Consider the following 21,485-nt stretch of genomic DNA (forward strand, 5'->3'; position numbering starts at 1 on the left):
AACAGAATGTGATATTTCCTGTGCCTCTGTTGGGGGGGGGGGGGTGCTTTCAAATATATATTATGGGAATCATGGGATTATGGGAAATGAAGGGCAAAAGTACACAGTCAAATATTCAGTGTAAAAGATGGTCCTGAATCAGAAAATCAATAATTGGTACATTTGCACGATATAATCGGTATAGCATAATCGGACATATCGGCCATAAAAATATAATATATATCGGTATTGAAACTGTCTCAAAATAATAAATAATAGGCCTACAGATTATATTTAGTCGGTTTTCACCAGCAAAAAAATAAATAAAATTAAAACTTAAAAAATGCGTCAATAAATCTAAAACAAATCTAGTATACTCTAGAACAAAAGCCAAATCAAATATGATATTTATAGATTGATTCAATACTTTGTTGACATGCTGTGCAATGGCTCTGCAAATATAATCGGATATCGGATCATAATCGTGCACCCCTAATTTGAACACAAATCAACCTGATCAGATGTGCTCTGGGTTCTCACGAATAGAACGCCACAACGTAAGACAGTATAGAACTGTACTAGAGATATATGAAACTAATATAGGCCTACTGTATATTAGGAACATCAAATCATACGAATAATAATCTAGCAGGCCTTTACAGAGTCTACAGGACTATACAGAGCACTATTTGTTTCCACGATAAAGCGACATACTAAATATTATACACACTTACACTGTATTTTATGCAGTATATATGCCTGCATACATGGGCAATAAAGAGGTGGTTAAACTTTTTATTTGGTGTTTTAAGCATTATGTTATACTTTAGCTATTTATTTATTTTTATCGTGAAAATGTGACGCAAATCACTTATCCTGAGTGTTAATTTAACTCTGATAGTGTACAAATGGGACCAAATTAATACTGATGATTTTGCCTGATTTGGCTGAGAAAGCACACAAATCTAAATAGATCGAGAAACCATTTCAAGTTAATGAATACAAAACAAAGGTTAATGCCAAACTTGCTGTATAAGTAAATCTGTAAAAACCTTCCTTTGGAAATATCAATAGCAAACATCATTTAAGCTTGTATGTATGCGCGTGAGCTCGCACGCACACACGCACGCACGCACGCACGCACGCGCACACGCACACACACACACACACACACACACACACACACACACACACACACACACCCTCACACACACACACACACACACACACACACACACCCACACACACACACACACACACACACACACACACAGCACGCTAAGTAAGTAAGTAACTAACACATTTATGAAACAAAAGAAGTTGAAAGAGTTTCTGTTGCAATTTGTTTGAGGTTAATCCCTTATTAGACACAATACTCAAATGACAGAACTCATTCATAGTGGCAAAGATACACATTTGCATATAGTCTTAGATATATATCCCCCCCCGTCAAAAAGATTCTGACACGAAAAAAATACAAAAATACACAAATATTTATAAAGATTTCTTAAACTGTTTGTGTGCAAAGTCATTGTATTAAACGTTACTTGAGTCTTCATGTCCATTTTCCACTGGAAAGGCTTCTTCTATTTGTTCTGGATGTCAGGGTTATAACCAACCACTTCATCCCAGGCTTTTCGACAGGTGCGCACTATCCACTCATGTTCATGGTCATCTAGGAGGGAACACATTTTAATTAACAGTTCAGAAATATAGTTCATAAAATGAGATTAAATTCGAACTTGACGCCAGGAATGAAAAACAAAACCGTCAGTTATTAGAATGTTTTCATTGTACGAGTAGGGCAGACTATAATATCCACTAACCAGCTTCTGAGTCCTTCACTTAACCCATTACGACCTGCACGATTCTAAAACTATTTTTTATGAAATACCTCTGTTTCTATGTCAACCTTTTTCATGTCAAGGACCCCCAGAATGATCTGTATCCCCCCCCCGAGAAGCAAAGATTTGAGTTTAAAAACGTTCGCTCTGAAATAATCTTTGAAAGAATATTCAAAGATTTGCGCCACATTTTCAAAAATAGCAGACATACAAGCTCGTAGCTAAAGCATAACATAATGATTAAAACACCAAAAGGTGTTCCCGCCCAAAATGCGTTAAATTCTAACTTGATGCCAGGAATGAAAAACCAAAACCGTCACAGTTATTAGAATGTTTTCATTGTACGCGTGTAGGGCAGACTATAATAACCACTAACCAGCTTCTGAGGCATTCACTTAATCTGAAATGTTTCAGTCAGTATAGCCGTATAGACACAATTCACCCAGAGGTCATTTGGCTGCTGGAGCCGAAACGCTCGAGTGCCATTCAAGTCTCGGGGTAAATTTGTCAAATCAAGGTAGGGAGACAATTAGGAGAAAATAACTTCTGGGGAGCCACTTCAGACACCCGATAAATAATAACCCCCAAAATGAATGCCGTTTTTAAGGGCTGTTTTGAGGGAGCCTGATAATAAACAGTTTTTTTGATAGTTAAAACTAAAATGAGTAGCTAATTGCAGAGCAGGAGGGGAAGTAAAGCCTTCTCTTGGAGCGAACGCAGCTGCATGCACTTGAGCGTCTTGCCCCCCCCCCCCCCCAGGTTGGACGGCGCGAGGGCCTCCATTGTAGTGAAGCATATAGGTCTCATGCTCTGGTGTTGATTGTGTGTAATTTGCCAGTGATGGCTACTATAACAGGCTCTTCACGCCGCCTCTCTCTTTTCTCCACTCGCCACTTCATACCTGCCTCCCCGGGCAACTGATCAGGGAGGTGGGGGATTGGGGGGTTACATTTAAATTTTAGAGGGCAGTCTCAAACTGGTCCTATAAGGCTCAAGCAGCTGGCCATGAGACATTTCCACCATGTCTTTGTCTCCTCCCAAAGCCGTGTTGTTTTAAGGCAGCAAAATTTCGATTTTCGGTTTTAGTCGTATAGTCTTTTGAATACGTTTTCATTTAGTTTCAGTCACACTTTAGTCACCTGGAATGTGTTAGTGTTAGTCTAGTTTTAGTCGACTAAATGTCATGAGATTTCAGTCGACTGAATCTACAGTTATACAGTCGACTAAAATGTATCTTGGCGGGTCTCGATGCTGTCGAAATGACAGATTTTACACATGCTGAAAATAGCCGATCTGCTATTTTCCGCATGCAACCAAGTGTAAAATGACTTAGGATCTATTGTCCACTATATTCCCTTCCTAAGATTTTAGTAGAGTGTTTATTTGTCGAGAAAATCGTCAATATATTTAGTCTTAGTTTTAGTCGTCAGCTTAGTTTTCATTTGGTTTCCATTTACTTTTCGGCAGTGAAAAAGGGTAGTCGACAAAATCAACACTGCTCCTAAGCCTGCTTTTGTCGTCGTGCGGCGGTGCCCCATTATTGTTCCATCCTTTACGAGATTACAACGAGGGGGGTCGAGAGAAGACATTTCTTTCCTCATATTGTGAAACGAATGTCCATGTCTGCATACAACACGTGACCAAGAGGTGCTGACCGACCGCAAAGTGCCGGAGTAATGATAGTAATCAATCTTTATTTCAGACGCTATAAAGATTCAAACATTTTTATATTTGCCGTAACTTCTTGCCCCTCGAGGATGCACGAGAACGTTTATTTGAGAATATACAGGAACAGGTGGCTGAATATTAAATGCCTGCAGTTTTGATTAGTTTCCAGCCCGCGGGCCAAATAAGGTCTTTATGATTTTATACGAGCAAAGTAATGCATTTATTTATTGAGGTTATTTATTGAGGTAATTTTAAGCAATCCAAATGAAAGGGGAATACGAATCAGTCCCGGATACGTAAGCCTATATATATATATATATATATATATATACATCTGAGTAATAGCAAAGCAGAAATACAAACAAATCACACTTCTCTATCCTATTACCTTTGTTTATTAAACACTTTTCTACGTGATTTATCATTTATCCCATTCTGGACGGGAACCCCTCTTGGTGTTTTTAAGCATTCTGTTATACTTTAGCTATTGAAAAATAGCAGATCTACAAGCTCGTATAGCGCGGCACCGAGTGCCACGCTATACGAGCTTGTGGGTCTGCTGTTTTTTGAAAGGTCATGAAAATGTGGCGCAAATCTTTGGATGTGTATATTCTTTCACGGTGAACGTTTTTAACGCAAATCTTTGCTTCTTGGGGGGGGGGGGGGGACGACAACATATTTTCAGATGGGGGTAAAAAGTGATGTTTGAGAATAGCTTGTCTAAAGTGTAATAATCTGCGCGAAGGACCTTTATGCATCGTACACAGGAGAGAGAGAGAGAGAGAGAGAGAGAGAGAGAGAGAGAGAGTGGAAGCGATAATGGCACCTTGTTAAGACCTGTTTATCTTAATCCTTTAAATACACTCGGAGGGGAAAGTGTTTCCTTCCAACCTAATGGCAGCAAGTTAACACTCTCTCTCTCTCTCTCTCACACACAAGGAGTCTCACACGCACTCACACACACACACACACACACACACACACACACACACACACACACACACACACACACACACACACACACACACACACACACACACACACACACACACACACACCTTTTTACTGATGAACTACTGTGCAAATGCTATATGCAAATTACCATTTGCATATAGCTTCCATAAGTGAAGAGTGGCATGTAAGCATTATTCAATCTGCACATGCATGGGGGGAACAACAGGAAGGATTATTAATTATTAATGAATTAAATAAGAAGATAACCTCTATATTCTCTTCTTGATGATGTGACTAAACGGAACAAATGTTGATGTTTATCCATTGACATAGTGAATGGGAGACCAACGTGTGTATAGTTATATTGGAGCTGTGACACATTGTCTGGTTCGATATGGACGGCCCTATAGAGCGTCGCAGTCCCGGAAAAGAAATCCCCGTTCATTTTCCTCATAGACTTTTCAGAGAGTATTTATTTTAAAGACGTTTACGCGGACAAAGCCAACTCTTGTTTTGGGCCAAACAAATAATTAGAAAGTCGAAAAAAAACGGCACTTTTTTTGTTGTTTTTCTTCTTTGTAATTATTTGTTTGGTCCAAAATATTGTGTTTTGTTGTCATGATTTGTCACGACAAGAGTTGGCTTTGTACGACGCTTAAAAGGTCTTTAAATAAATACTTTGTGAAATGTCTACGGGAAAAATGCATTGGGATTCATTTCCTGGGCCTGGCCATGAAAGGGGGCGGGATGGCGGCGTAATAAAAGGGGGCGGGACGACGTCGTCATGAAAGGGGGCGGGACGATTTTTAAGCATTATGTTATAGCTATTGAAAAAATAGCAGATCATTTCCTCTACCCAAGCTGAAGAGACTTTTTTTCCTGTCCAATATTAAATGGGTTAATTTAGCAGGTTCCATGTTTGGGTGACCGAGGGTGACATTATAGAAATGCAAGCTTGACTTTATGAATGAGGGCTGTTTATGGTAGACCATATATATTCACAAAATAATTATTCAAATGTGCATTGTATTTGTAATTTTGTAAAATATATATATATATATAATTATAATAATAAATAAATACATAATTACATAAAGAAAAAACAATCAAATAAATGCATAAAAGTTGTATATTTATACGTATACAGTTTTTAATCTGCACATTTTTTGGATAATAAAATGGATAATCTTGGCCAGGTTTATATACTACTGAAAAGGCTACACTTAAGAATATGTGCTGCTGACTCCCAGTCACCCCCCCCCCCCCCCCCCCCCGCCAGCACATGTTGATATTTGTGTGTGTGGTGTGTGCGTGTGTGCGTGCGTGTGTGTGTGTGTGTGTGTGTGTGTGTGTGTGTGTGTGTGTGTGTGTGTGTGTGTGTGTGTGTGTGTGTGCGCGTGTGCGTGTGTGTGTGAACCACCCTCAGTGGGACTGCGGGGACCGAGGGAGGGGTCATGATTTGGTTTGGTCACCAGGGGTGTTTTCCTTGGCATGGAGGCATGTTTTGAAAGTGGAACGCTGTCTGTGTGTGTGTGTGTGTGTGTGTGTATGTGTGTGTGTGTGTGTGTGTGTGTGGAGGAGATCCAAAGGGGAAGTGGGTTATTCCAGAAACAGGAAAATGCTACAAACAATATGGCAATACTCTCTGGCTCTGCTGCTGAACACTAGCTGCTGCTTGTTGCCAAAGGGAGGAGAGCGATAAAACAGAACCAAGTGTGTGTGTGTGTGTGTGTGTGTGTGTGTGTGTGTGTGTGTGTGTGTGTGCGTGCGTGCGTGCGGATCTGCATGCATGCACTGATGTTTACTTGTTTCAGTAGTTTATTGTGGTCCGCTGTGTGTGCACTGCTGTGTGTGTGTGTGTGTGTGTGTGTGTGTGTGTGTGTGTGTGTGTGTGTGTGTGTGTGTGCGCGTGCGTGCGTGTGTGCGTGTTCAGTGCTGATTTGGTTGTGCAGCTGCACCCTATCGTTTCCCCCTTTGTTTTCCTTTTCCAGCATAGTTTTTTTAAATGCAAAGCTAATTATTATGCTACCAAATTCCAACTAAACATCACAGCTATGATGACAATGAAATAAATAGACCACAATGATGTCTCTCCGAAGCGTTGGAAGATTATAGAGTGGTTGGAAATCATTTCAACATTCAGTCAACATTTATTTCATGTTGACTGTAATGATTTTAAGAGAAATCTGCTTGATTAACACTCCCTCTGTATACAGCGGGGGCTGAAATCCTGTGAGAGGGCCCTTTTGGTAAAAAAATAGCGAAAAGAGGGCACGTTTGGTTAAAAAATAGCCGATGTACAAGCTCTGCGACACGTTGAGAGCTTGTACATCAGCAATTTTTGGGACGCAACCCAACACTCTTTAGCTATAGTGGAGATGCGGTGTAACGACATTTAGACAATTCTAAACAAATTTGTTCAACGCAAAATGCTACGTTCCAAGTTCAGGAGACTTCGGGAAAAAAGAATCTCCTATTGAATGCTGCCTACCGGCATTTCTTCCACCGTAGTAAATGCTGCATTCGTGGTCTGGAAAGGACAGTTGTTTTACCGACGGGTAAAAGGGCAGTGGGCACGTCCCTGTTGTATACACTGTATAGTTCCCCCGCGACAAATGTGGTGGTGCATGGTTTGCAACTGGTGCTGTAACGCATTGTGAGCGTGAGCTTGTAGATCAGCTATTTTGGCTGCGCGGCACACAGCTATACTCAGGCAGGCTTCACTGGGTTGTCTGTCAACCCTGCATGCATGTTGAAGTTCCATTTTGATTCATAGGAAGGAATCAAATGGACATTACATTTCCAGGTCTGTAACTCCAATCTGGAGTTGGACCCTTATATACAGGTCCATTTGGTTCCATTTGTACATTCTCAGAATTGCCTGAAGAAGGTCAGTAGACCGAAAGCTTGCTAAATAAATACATTGATTGTGAGCAGATCTGAGTGTGCGGAGCTTCCCTTTATTTTTTCCTACATTCTCAGAATTAAAATGAAACACTGAGATTTTACAACTGTAAAATTAGGGTCATGTGGACATGGCATAAAAAAAAACAATGAACCCTTTCAGCGCTATCATTTATTGAAAGATTAGGATCTAATTCACGCCAGCATTCTTTCCAGTAGAGCTCTTATTTTGAAAAGCCACAGTTCCAGTCTACCGGAAGTAGCTTATCCTAGGACGCTCAACGGAGCCGAGACAGGCCTTGTTTACAATGTGAATCCAAACCGGGGCACTGGAGAGCTCCACATCGTTGGCTCTGTGCCGTCTGTTTTGACCAAAATGCCATCTGGGACAAGGAATAGGAGATGCAGGCGATTGAAAGAAACGGATAGAATGAATTATTATGGCGACGACGATCTAAAATGTACGATCCAGTGCTGTGCTAACAATATAGCTAGCTAACTGGCTAACATAAGTAGCATTATGGCTTGATCGATCGAATGCACTATAAAAGCGCAATTGCCATTAATCAACGGCAATGGCGCTGAAAGTATTTTAAGAACGTATATCAAAAGGGTGTCTGTTGCCAAATTCATTTCAAACTGGGGGGTCCTCAAAATGAAAAAAATAATTCAGAGGTGTATATATACAAGAGAATATGTGATCACGACAGGGAAACTGCAATGGACAATATTGGACATTAGACAGCACGCTAACCCCATGCAATGCCATGCACCTAACCCTGACACATGTGCTTGCGCTCCAGTGTTGTTTTTGGCAGCAAATCACGATTTTAGTTTTAGTCATAGTCTCGTCAAATGTTGCTACTGGAGATTCCTACTGAACTTCCTCCCTCACACCGTCTCTTCTTCCTGCCTTGCCCTTAGGCAACTTGGACCCCGGGCCGGGTCATTTCCTCTACCCTCGTTGTCCGTCCTGACAGCGACCATGTGGCCTGCATGGCCTACATCCTTAACCCATTTAGACATGACGTCAACATTAAAAAATAAATCCTTCTGATGTTTCTGTATCAGTGGTGCTCAATATTTCCTGTCAAGGACCCCTAACATTATTTGGCCGCCGACCCCCCCATCTGAAAATAGGTTGTTCTCCAGGGACCCCCCCCCCCCCCCCCCCCGAAGCAAAGATATGAGTTAAAATCGTTCGCTCTGAAAGAATATCATGCATATTCAAAGATTTGCACCATTTTTTCTAAAATAGCAGACCTACAAGCTGGTAGCGCGCTACGAGCTTGTAGATCTTCTATTTTTCAATAGCTAAAGTATAACATAATGCTTAAAACACCAAAAGGGGTTCTCGCCCAGAATGGGTTGTATAATTTATATATTTGTTGCTTGCTGAAAAGAACATATGATTTCCTAATGTATAACGTTATACATTAACGTTAACGTTAACATGTGCTGATATGATTTCTTAATGTATAACGTCGTCTCTGTCGGGTGGAAACGGTACAAAACTGTTACTTTTCAGGATTCAAATTCATACAGAAAAAGTAGCAGATCTGCAAGCTCAGAACACTTCGATTTGAGCCACGTTTCAAACTTGTATATCTGGTACCTTTGATATTTTTCACATGTGTTGTCTGACACTGTACTGTGATCGACTATAGATCGTCGCAGTCCCGCCCCCTTTCATGACGACGCCAGGCCCAGGAAATGAATCCCAATGCATTCTTCCCATAGACATTTCAAAGTGTATTTATTTAAAGACCTTTTAAGCGTCGTACGAAGCCAACTCTTGTCGTGATAAATCATGACAACACACACAATATTTTGGACCAAACAAATACCACTCAGTTCACACGGGTGTGATTTTTCTTTTTGAGTGGTGCAACCACTCCAAGGAACAGTGTTAACCTATGTGACTATGAGTAGCAGTAGGGGCAAAAGTGGCACTGTTGTGCCAGAAACAGAGAGAGATAGATAGTGCTGCACTGTTGCCTGCTAATGAGAGAGAGAGAGAGGGGGGAGAGGAGGGGAGGGGAGTTGCACCACTCAGTTCACATGGGTGTGATTTTTCTTTTTACTCGAATAACACCAAGGATCAAGCTGTAGTAGAGAGATATCCATCCCAGGTGTGCACCACAAAAAGAAATCAACAAGGTTGTAATGAACATGTACTCTACTGTAATGAAGACCCCTGGCCCCTGGAGAGCACATGTACTCTACTGTAATGAAGACCCCTGGCCCCTGGAGAGCACATGTACTCTACTGTAATGAAGACCCCTGGCCCCGGAGAGCACATGTACTCTACTGTAATGAAGACCCCTGGCCCCTGGAGAGCACATGTACTCTACTGTAATGAAGACCCCTGGCCCCCGGAGAGCACATGTACTCTACTGTAATGAAGACCTCTGGCCCCTGGAGAGCACATGTACTCTACTGTAATGAAGACCCCTGGCCCCGGAGAGCACATGTACTCTACTGTAATGAAGACCCCTGGCCCCCGGAGAGCACATGTACTCTACTGTAATGAAGACCCCTGGCCCCTGGAGAGCACATGTACTCTACTGTAATGAAGACCCCTGGCCCCGGAGAGCACATGTACTCTACTGTAATGAAGACCCCTGGCCCCGGAGAGCACATGTACTCTACTGTAATGAAGACCCCTGGCCCCGGAGAGCACATGTACTCTACTGGCAGACCGCCCAGAAAGTTACTCATACCAAAGTGTGTGTCCTGCTACCAAAAGGCACATTACACCACATCTGTAGCCCTTCATTGGTTGTACCCATTCCTTTAGAATTGATTTCAAGATTGTATCGATTACTTTTCGACCTGGGGACAGTTTTCTGGGGAATAAAACCCATGTTTCTATTATGTCAGTCGTTCTCAAACTATTTCATGTCAAGGACCCCCAAAAATATATGTAATTGGCCCGCCGACCCCCATCTGAAAATATATGTTGTTCCATGGACCTCCCAGAAGCAAAGATTTGAGTTAAAAACCTATATTCAAAGATTTGCAGCCCATTTTCACTTTCATTTTTCAAAAATAGCAGATCTACAAGCTCATGTGAGATCGTATGAGCTTTTTAGATCTGCTATTTTTCAATAGCTAAAGTATAACATAATGCTTAAAACACCAAAAGGGCAGGGCTTTGTCTAATATTGCTATATTTCATCTAAAACATGCAATGTCAAGTTGAACTAAATCTGGATTTCTAAATATGCTGACTCTTTCTTTGTTGACATTTGTTGATATGAGAAATGTACTGGTGTTTGGAAGACATTTTTAGCTTTTTGTATTTTTCACGAGGTCCCCCCCCTTTCCATTCCGGGAAATAACTGAGACATATTATTGCTTGCTTACCTCGCTAAGATTACGATAAAAGTCGCTGATGATCGCTCGCTTCATAATTTTGAACGAGAGGCATGTTGTTGAAGTCAGACATGAAGAGCTTAGTATATCCATCTGGTCAAAACCACGGAGAGCTCCTTAGATAACGCGCGCCGAGCCTTTCTTTGTGAAGGGAAGGGAAGTGAACGACAACGCGCATGGTGCTCCCCGTGTCCCCTAGGGTAGGTACCCTGACATGTTCTCCCCGTGTCCCCTAGGGTAGGTACCCAGACATGTTCTCCCCGTGTCCCTATAGGGTAGGTACCCTGACATGTTCTCCCCGTGTCCTCTAGGGTAGGTATACCCTCACATGTTCTCCCCGTGTCCCCTAGGGTAGGTACCCTGACATGTTCTCCCCGTGTCCCCTAGGGTAGGTACCCTGACATGTTCTCCCCGTGTCCCCTAGGGTAGGTACCCTGACATGTTCTCCCCGTGTCCTCTAGGGTAGGTATACCCTCACATGTTCTCCCCGTGTCCCCTAGGGTAGGTACCCTGACATGTTCTTCCCGTGTCCCCTATAGGGTAGGTACCCTGACATGTTCTCCCCGTGTCCCCTAGGGTAGGTACCCTGACATGTTCTCCCCGTGTCCCCTAGGGTAGGTACCCTGACATGTTCTCCCCGTGTCCCCTAGGGTAGGTACCCTGACATGTTCTCCCCGTGTCCCCTAGGGTAGGTACCCAGACATGTTCTCCCCGTGTCCCCTAGGGTAGGTACCCAGACATGTTCTCCCCGTGTCCCCTAGGGTAGGTACCCAGACATGTTCTCCCCGTGTCCCCTAGGGTAGGTACCCAGACATGTTCTCCCCGTGTCCCCCCAGTGACTCCTGTCCCTGACCCATGTGGGTTGAGAACAACTGTGTTATGCCATACTCGTGTTAAGTTCAGCCAAGAGAACGTACATACCACAAAGACAACTGCAGTAGCTGTACATTTAAACAAACTACAAGGAATTTATACGAGGATATATATAATAAACAGTGACTGATGCAGTGTAATAAACTGAAAATGTTTCCTCTGAAGTGTAACTGGAGGCGACATTTAATCATAACCTGCCGTTTATGAAAAACAGTGCTTTCTAAATGTAACATATTATATCCTCCACTATACGCCGTTAGAGGCTCTTCATTTGAACATGCTCTGGCCATATATCCCTCTATAGCACATCGCTATACATGCCTTTTTATTAAAATCGGTCTCTCTCTCCCCAAAAAAATGATCTATAGCCTCGTGGGTAACATACTATCAGTAGACAGACCCCATTGTTTTGCTACTTGGCCAAATGCCAAGCGAGGTTGTTTATTTGAGTTAGCAACGGTAACCATGGGCTCCAGCACATATAACGATAGGTCAATTCTCTCGCCAGTATACGCTTATAAGTTTTGTCTGAAATTGCCTAGCAATAACATTTATCTGTAAAGTACGGCGTCAGTATGTATGTACTGATGCCGCAGGGACAATATGTTGTCCCTGCGGAACAACATATTTTCAGATGGGAGGGGGGGGTCCACGGCCACATAGAGATAATTCTGGGGGTCCTTGACATGAAATATTGAGCACCACTGATATAGAAACATAGGTATTTCAGAAATCTGTCAGGATTTAGAAGACATTTTTTTTAAATTTAGATGTCTAAATGGCTTAAAACAATTCCAGACACCCCAATGTTGCATTTAGTTTATATAGATATAAGACTTTGGCTTCTTTGTGTCATGACCCTCTGTTCCAATCCTGCTTGTCCTCCACACAGCTCCTTCCTCCTTTCCTCCCAGAGGTCGGCATTTCGACGCAGTTAGACCCGAGGTCGATTCTATATACAAATGTCTTATAAATCCTGACAGTCATGTCAAGGAGCCCCAGAATTATATGTATTTCTCCTCCGATCCACATCTGAAAATATGTTGTTCCAGGGAGTGCGACCCCCCAGAAACAAATATTTGAGTTAAAAATGTTCGCTGTGACATTTTCAATAGATATTCAATGATTTGCGACACATTTTCAAGATTTTTCGAAAATAGCAGATCAAAGCTCAGCTCATATGCCACGCTATGAGCTTGTACATCTGCTAATTTTCAATAGCTGTGGAGTTTGCATGTTCTCTATGTGTCCCCTAGGCCCTAGGGTATAGGTACCCTCACAAGAAACATGCAGTAATCCTGGTCTCTAAACCGCCTCCCCCGCCTGATGGAGGGGAAAGGAACTGGTTGGAATAACGTGTTCCTTCCACGCGCTACGTCCAACCAGGGACACTCCCCCCTGTCAGGTGTAAAGGAGCAACTAATAAGGGCAGTCCATACTGTCTCTGACCAACAAACTTTTCGTCGGAAAGATCAGACTTACATTTTTTCTCCGAAGTAGAGTTCGGCGAGTCACAACATCTGGGAGTGCAGCTTTCAGAATTCTTTTTCGGAGGAATGCGTTTCAGAAGTTGCGAGTGACGTCATGTTGTAGTTGTACCGGAACCGACGAAAAGTTAGATGGTCGGAGACAGTATACGGACTGCCCTTTAGGCATGAAGGAAGCATGAGTTCAAGTCCGTTGCTCTCCCCATGTCTCCCATATAATGGGGACTAGGCTGGTGGAGGGTGTGTAGAGCCCAGGATCACATTAGATAATTGACACAGGGGTGAAAAATGGATTACAAAATCGTGGGATAAAAAAAGTAAGTTAAAAGAAAACAATTAACGGCCCCTCTGGGCGGGTGGCCTGCTCCCTCCCTGGCCAGCGTTAGCAGGACTCCTGCTCTGCCTCTCTCTCATCCTGGGCGGAAGCCATGAGGCAATAAATTCTGCCTTCACACCCACTCTGACAAATGTGCCTTCAACCGGCTTTCAGGGATGAACATAAAAATTCATGCAGGATAACAGGAACATTCCTCTGAGACTGCGCAAATTAAAACGTTAGAGGAGCGTATATATACTCGAACAACAAAGGCGGTACACACGCACAAATGCACACAAATACCCACGTGTGCAGTCTGCACCCACACATGCCCATGGAAGCACTCACATGCACACATGCGAAGTAACTTATGCACCACACTGACTCAAAACACGCACGCACGCATGCACGCACGCACGCACACACACACACACACACACACACACACACACACACACACACACACACACACACACACACACACACACACACACACACACACACACACACACGATGGATTCAATATTTCCTGCGTTTGACTCGGTTTCGAACCAGGTCGTCCTTCTTTTCTTTCCAACATAGAAATAAATATCCCTCTTTGTCTCTCTTTCCAATATCACTGATCAATACCAGAGCCGATGATGATGATGATGATGATGATGACGACGAACAACCCACAGCGAGGAAAAGAAGCTCAAAACATATGTTGTCCTCTCACACATGTTCATGACATCTGGTGAGGAGGCGCGTCTGCTCATCTGTTTCTGTCTATCTCTACGCACATGTAAATGAGATCTGCCTGACTTTGTGGATCCGACCTTGATTAATATAAGGGATTCTAATCTGTATTATGTTGCAACATAGATATATTCTAGACACTATAGTTCTCTGGGTCCAAAACCACATTCCTGCCTCAGGCAGCTATAGTCAATCATTATGTAAAGCTATATGCCAAGAGTCATAAAATGTACCTGTTTTTAATGCAGCAAACGATCAGCAACAACAATCACATCCAAAAACATTTATTTTCTTTTTTAAAGCAGCCCTTGAAGCCAAGCAGACCCTATTATCCAGACATGAAGCTGGAGGGCTTGTAACCTTTCTGTTACAGACCACGATGAAAGATAAAAGATAATGTTCTATGTTTAATCACTTAAGCCATATACCACTGGTTCCCAAATAGTCACAGACCAATTCAAATCCCATTTCCTTTTCCTATACATTTTAAAAGATATATTTAAAAGATATATATATATATATATATATATATATATATATATATATATATATATATATATATATAATTATTTTTTTTAATAAAATGAACAACCAACAAATCTAAGAAATTCCATAAATAAAAATAATAAATAATTATATGAGTGAAATAGCTGATCTAAGCTCAGAACTTGAACCACATATTGTTTAATATACTATTTCTTCGCAGTTCCCTGGGAAATTAGCCAATCTACAACGCACTACGCCATGACATGTATGCTTTAAGATCTTCTGTATTTGAATGGATTTGATTTTTGAACATCTTTGACACTATAATGATCATGCACAAAATAGGGATTGCAAGGTATAAAGCCATGCAGCTTGCAACATTCTGCAAGGCTGCCAGCCAATTGTAACAGATAGAGATTAACAGTTTAATAGTTTTAGAATCTTCTAAAACTATTTCATGCATGTTGTCCTTCATCAAAACTATATGCAATAAACCTGGACACAATCCTACTGATGCCAGAGACCAGAATGACCTGTGCCTGGTGTTGCCTGGAGAATTTCAGACATTTGAACAAAAATGATATATCAGAATAATTCAAATTTGTGTACACATATTGGTCCCTTCAACCCGCACACCTACTGGAACACACACACACACACACACACACACACACACACACACACACACACACACACACACACACACACACACACACACACACACACACGGACACACACACACACGGACACACGCACAAACAATCAATGTCATAACCTTCTGTGTAATTCACGACATTGTCTGATGATGCAAAATCGGGCGTTGGGGGAAGAAAACTGGCAGGGGACACCGGAATTTGGGAATTCCTATCTGGAGACCTGACAGACTATATTCCCTTCAAATCACTAGTTCCGACTTTGGGCACCTGATGGATGGAAAAATATGTTTTGCATTTTCCAGTTTTGAAAAAAAAAAGAAAAGAGAAAAGCTTTAAAATGACTGCAATATAGAAGTATGCTTATCAGATGAGCTGTGTAGCAACAATCTATCATCAGAGGATACTGGGATAATCCATTTAACATCACTCCATAGGTTCTTTGATATCAATATGCCTCCCACATGCCTATCGACTTTGCTCTCATTGGTGCATGTATTAAAATAAGCCAAAATGTGGTCTCATTTATTTGTTCCTATCGTTTTGTTTTTTTAACTCAATAACCTTTTGTTGTCAGTATAAGAGCTACTAACACTGATCAATTACTTTCAGTGAGTACAGTACTTCAGTTGTAGCCCACACGGTAAAATCCTCAATTTGTAACTCCAAACGTGTTCAATGGGTCAATTTGGTTACGTCTGTATTTTCACTATTTTACTGTGCACCTGAAATCAAAGGCACAGAACGCTTCAGTGAACAGCGTGAAAACCTATTCAAATTGCGTACTGTCTGAGTGACGACCACTACCGTATACCACAAGAGAAATATGTTTATATTTGACAAACCAAGGATTCCTTGACATGGCCGGGTAAGTGGGGTTGCTCTGGTGTCTGTCCCTTTTCCTGCCATTACAGAAATATCACAATAAAAGATGACTTAGTTACCTATGCGTATTCCATGGAAACACAAAAATGATGATGTTGTCATTATTTTTGATTTTAGGTAATTAAGTGCAGTAAATACAGTATGTGCTACTGCTTTCTGGCAGTCACTTACAGGTACCGTACAGTAACTACAAGTCCAAGTCCAGTTCAGCAAAGTCCGAATCCAAGTCCACATCGTATCGTGAACCTCAACCTAGTATGGTGATTTCATTTGAGTGAATCATTACATGCCTGGTTGTATAACATGAAAATAAACGTGCCGTCTCACCTGCATTTCTGAGGAATTGGCCCACGTAGGCAGTGATGACCCTGGAACTGGGGTCATAGAAGCCATCGCCACAGTCATAACAGCCATCAGGGATGACAGGTGGAGGGTCCACGTTAGTCAACTGGGACTCGCCTTGTATGGACAGAACATATGAAATTAACCCCACAAAACAGGTCCTGCTTTTTTTTTTTTTATACCCCTGAGTCAATTATCTAATGTGATCCTGGTCTCTACACAGCCTCCGCCAACCTAGTCCCCATATATGGGGGACATGGGGAGAGCAACGGACTTGAACTCATGCTTCCTTCATGCCTGATTGTCCAAGTCGCTCCTTTACACCTGACAGGGGGGAGTTTCCCTGGTTGGACATAGCGCGTGGAAGGAACACGTTTTTTCAACCAGTTCCTTTCCCCTCCATCAGGCGCCCCGCTGGCCAGAGGGAGGCAGTTTAGAGACCAGGATTACTGCATGTTTTGTGAGGGTACCTACCCTAGGGGACACGGGAGAACATGCTAACACACAGAAAGGCCCTTTCGCCAACCCCACCTCGGGTATGGGCACTGACGACGTGGAGGAGGAAACACGCCACCAGCAGCCACAGCGTCCCGAGCGGGAATCGAACCCAGGACCTTCTAAGGGCTTGCTTTTTGAATCTCTATTCTAAGGAGTAGATTATTGTTAGCAGATTTGCTGCATATTCAGTGGAATATACAAGCTAGATTTGTAATATGCAGAGGTAAGAGTTTGGTCAATGTTGTTTTTTGGGGGGGGGTTTTTAAATTAATTGTCAACAAGTAATCTGCTACAATATGTGTGTGTTGAGCAGGATTTGTGTCGGTACAAGGGGATGAAATCTTGTCTGAATGAACACATGCATGAACGCTCACCTGCAGGTTTGAGTCCATTGCATATTTCAGAATGGAAACGGCGGTCAAAACTGTCACAATAGTCCCAGTCCTTCTCCTGAAATTCCAGACCATCAGCAAAGGTGAGTGTCCCCTTGTGAGTAAGCACATAGAAACACACGATAAAACGAATTAATTTTATAGAGCTTTTTCTATGCACTACATGCCTACTCAAAGCGCTTCACAATGGTCCATTCATTCATACATTGGGAGTGAAGCTGCGAACAGTCGTGGCAACCACCGGAGGCAATGCGGGGTTCAGTGTCTTGCCCAAGGATACTTCGACATGTGGACAGGAGGAGCCGGGATTCGAACCGCAGACCCCACGGATGGGTCAGCGGATAGCGAATCTTGGGGATCTGCTAATTAGGTTGTGCCACAGCCGCCCCTCAAGATTCGGCTCTGTAATAGTGATACTTAAACTTAAGCCCTATTTTATCATTTGCTGTAGAATGGTTTTGAATGGCAAATATAAGCTTTCGATGTGTCACATCGTAACACATTATTTGTGAATTAATGATACCATCCAGGCACCTTGGCTGGTAATCCAGTCTGGCAGTGTGCCGCCGGTTTGAATCACGATCCCGACGGCCTTGTTCATACAGTGGGCCCCTCAGCCTACAACACCCTACGTTCCTACAACATCTATTGTATTATGCCAAACAATTTCTACAGGTGTTTTCTTGACCACATTCCCCTTTAGGGGTGGAGCCCTAAAAGCCCACGGAACCCGCTAGAAGCGTAGATTAATTTCAGTCTGGCAGCCCGCCAACAGCGTAGCCTACGTTTTCTATAGGCTTTATATTCTTTAATCCATGTTTTGATTGCATCGCGATCGCATCGATAGCTGTCTCTCGTTAGCACCCCAGTGTAAAGTGTGACAGTGGTCAGTTAGAAGATGCGCGCGCATCCACAACAACAACCCGTCAAGACACCAAACACAGCATTTTACGTCATCGTAACACCCGGTTGCGGATATTTAGCTCTTCAAAATAAGGGTCGAAAGGGAAAAAAAAACCTTATTGGCAATGCGCGATAAATAGATTAATAGATCCTGGCGGTCGAACGTTAAAATAGCCCTAAAGTTAACATGCCTCCTTGAGCCTTAATCGTGTCCCTGCAGGGCCCTTGAGATGGCCTAGCATCCATCGACTGGAGGTAGGTTTTCACGGCCTGAATTCAACTGGCCTAGATCTGGCAGCCGCGGTCACGGTGCGGTGCGGCACTGAGCCACAGTTAAAATGATGATAATAATAGGAGTGGTCATTATCGTAGCGCGCCGCGGGGCCGCATATGAGTGATTGCATCAAGAGCAGACACGAACACGTGTGTGGGACATGCAGAAATAGGAAAAGGTACGGAAACCTAATAACTGCGACAGTAACAGCCTGTGATTACTAAAGGGGACCAGATGTGATATAAACTATAACCAATGTGAAACACACTGAGACTCAGGCGTGTGTGTGTGTGTGTGTGTGTGTGTGTGTGTGTGTGTGTGTGTGTGTGTGTGTGTGTGTGTGACGCATGTGATCACTTACAGTCTCTCTCTCTCTCTCTCTGTCACTCTCCTTCACGCACATGTCATGCACACACGTTCTCTCTCTCTCTCTCTCTCTCTCTCTCTCTCTCTCTCACACACACACACGCACGCATGCATGCACGCACGCACGCACACACACACACACACACACACACACACACACACACACACACACACACACACACACACACACACACACACACACACACACACACACACACACACACACACACACACACACACACACACACACACTCGCCCTACCTGTTTGGATAGTCCCTTATCCCAGGTTCCTTCATATTTACTTCCATTTGAAAAGTACATAACTCCTCTTCCGTGGAACATCCCATCTTTCATCTCTCCTACATACTTGGTCCCTGTGGGAAGCATGTACTCTCCCTTTCCTTCCATCCTGAGAGAGAGAGGGAGAGAGAGAGAGAGAGAGAGAGAGAGAGAGAGGGAGAGAGAGAGGGAGAGAGAGAGAGAGAGAGAGAGAGAGGGAGAGAGAGAGGGAGAGAGAGATGGAGAGAGAGAGAGAGAGACGTTGGTGTGTGTCTAGTACAATACTCTGTCTGCATATATCATCTCACAAACCCCCTTACCCCCCACAACATGCAGATTTGGGGGAATTGCCTTTTACTTTGGGATTCTGAAAATGTCTTTATTTTACCTGCCATTTTTCATATCTCCTTTATAACTGCTGCCTGTGGCCTCCATTAACCTCCAGGGTGTTTAATTGCGTCGTCAGAAATAAATGAAGCCGATCAAGATCTAAAGAATATGTCCTGACTGTGAGTCGTCCGCAGCAGCAGGTGTTTCACAGCAGTTGCCATGGCAGCAACACAACAGAACTCACGATGCAAACGTGCAAAGCCTACTCCTACTGTAAATATCTAAGCCTATTTATTTAAGTATTTGTTGGCATTTTGGTCAGCAATGGTGGTAGACTACCTATGCAGGAGCTAACTATTTCCGTAGACAACGCCCTGGTAACGTCTGTCCCAACAGCCAGGAATCTTGGTGTTGTCCTGGACAGTCAGCTCTCGTTCAAAGCTCACATCACAGCTGTCACTCGATCATGTAGGTTCACACTCTATAACATACGACGAATTAGACCGTTCCTCACCCAGGAATCAGCCCAGCTCCTAATCCAGACAACAGTCTTGTCAAAACTTGACTATTGTAACTCCCTCCTTACTGGCCTACCAGCATGTGCACTTAAGCCTCTCCAGCTGATCCAAAATGCAGCAGCTCGCTTGGTCTTCAACCAGCCAAAATTCTCACATGTCTCCCCCCTGCTCCGCTCCCTCCACTGGCTCCCGGTCGCTGCCCGCACAGAATACAAAACTCTGATGCTGGCATTCAAAGCAACCAAAGGTATGGCTCCCCCATATCTTACAAGTATGATTGAACCCTACAAACCCTCCCGCGCACTCAGATCAGCCAACGCAGGGAAACTGGAAGTACCCTCACTAAAAACGCCGGGACAACGCTCCACACGTCCCAAACTCTTCTCCCTTCTGGCTCCAAAACTGTGGAATGCACTTCCCATTGCAGTCAGAACTGCAGCATCACTCCCAATCTTCCGCCGTAGCCTGAAAACCCACCTTTTCAGACTCCATCATGGCCCATAGCACTTACCCTAACCCCTTAGATAGAATTTCTGTTGGCTTAGATAGCATTTGACTTAGACTTATAGCATGTTATGTAGACAGCACTATAATTGTATTGTATATAGTCATAGCACGCCATAGTACATATGTATAGCATAGTAGTGAATATGTATAGTTTATTATGTATAGTGTATGTATAGTTTCATCATATAGATATTCCACTGTTACCTTCTTAGCTTACGCATGTTTCATGATAAATGCTTTTATGTGATGTATTCCCATGCTTTTGTTCTTGCCTAAATGTAAGTCGCTCTGGATTAAGAGCGTCTGCTAAATGCCTAAATTGTAAATTGTAAATTGTAAATTGACTAGAAAACACAATATATCGCATTTTGAATGAAAGACGATATCAGCCTTTCTCTTTCTAGATGTGGACCCTGTTGTAAACAAGTGTAATGCTTAATTGGGTCGTCCACTCACAGTTGACAGTCTTTGTATTGAGTTTGTGCTTAAAATGTACTGTAAATTCTACAAACTGTTAATAAATATTTCAATCAATCAATCAATGAAAGTGAAACAATCACACACGCGCACACGCGCGCGCGCACTGTCACACAGTCACACACACACACACACACACACACACACACACACACACACACACACACACACACACACACTCACTGACACTGGTCCCACGTTGTTGTTGCAGCCCCAGGCTACTGATTGGTGGCTTGCAGCTTGCTGTCTAGTCTTCTATCGTCGCTGTAGCCCACTTTAACTTTAGTCAACAGTTTAAGGATCCATTTTGACACTCTCGAAGTCAAATAAGCAGGTGCTCTTCTCTTCGTCTTATCTTAACAAGTTAACAGACAGTGTATTTTAGGGTCGTGCAGAGTGCAGACCATACTCTGAGGTGCAGACCCGAAGTGTCC

The 21,485-nt window shown here is 43.0% G+C and overlaps 1 protein-coding gene across 1 annotated transcript; it reads right to left on the reverse strand.

Moving 5' to 3' along the window:
* Nucleotides 1-1,540: 1,540 nt before the first annotated feature.
* Nucleotides 1,541-21,343, reverse strand: morn5 (MORN repeat containing 5). The gene is made up of 5 exons (XM_083792915.1): nt 21,235-21,343; nt 19,202-19,349; nt 17,380-17,491; nt 16,493-16,624; nt 1,541-1,654 (listed from the first exon to the last, which is right to left on the reverse strand). Exons 2-5 carry the CDS (start codon nt 19,346-19,348, stop codon nt 1,566-1,568), a joined length of 480 nt encoding a protein of 159 aa, XP_083649041.1. The 5' UTR covers nt 19,349; nt 21,235-21,343; the 3' UTR covers nt 1,541-1,565.
* Between the last annotated feature and the right edge of the window lie 142 nt (nt 21,344-21,485).

This window comes from Protomyctophum parallelum (assembly GCF_964188405.1).
Source record: "Protomyctophum parallelum genome assembly, chromosome: 21".
Taxonomy (NCBI): domain Eukaryota; kingdom Metazoa; phylum Chordata; class Actinopteri; order Myctophiformes; family Myctophidae; genus Protomyctophum; species Protomyctophum parallelum.

Coding starts and splice junctions, on each gene's coding strand:
- morn5 (XM_083792915.1), bottom strand. CDS start 19,348: ATGGAAGGAAAGGGAGAGTACATGCTTCCCACAGGGACCAAGTATGTA. Junction 17,492..19,201: donor ATAAGGGACTATCCAAACAG/GTAGGGCGAGTG, acceptor CTTACTCACAAG/GGGACACTCACCTTTGCTGA. Junction 1,655..16,492: donor CCAATTCCTCAGAAATGCAG/GTGAGACGGCAC, acceptor GTTCCCTCCTAG/ATGACCATGAACATGAGTGG.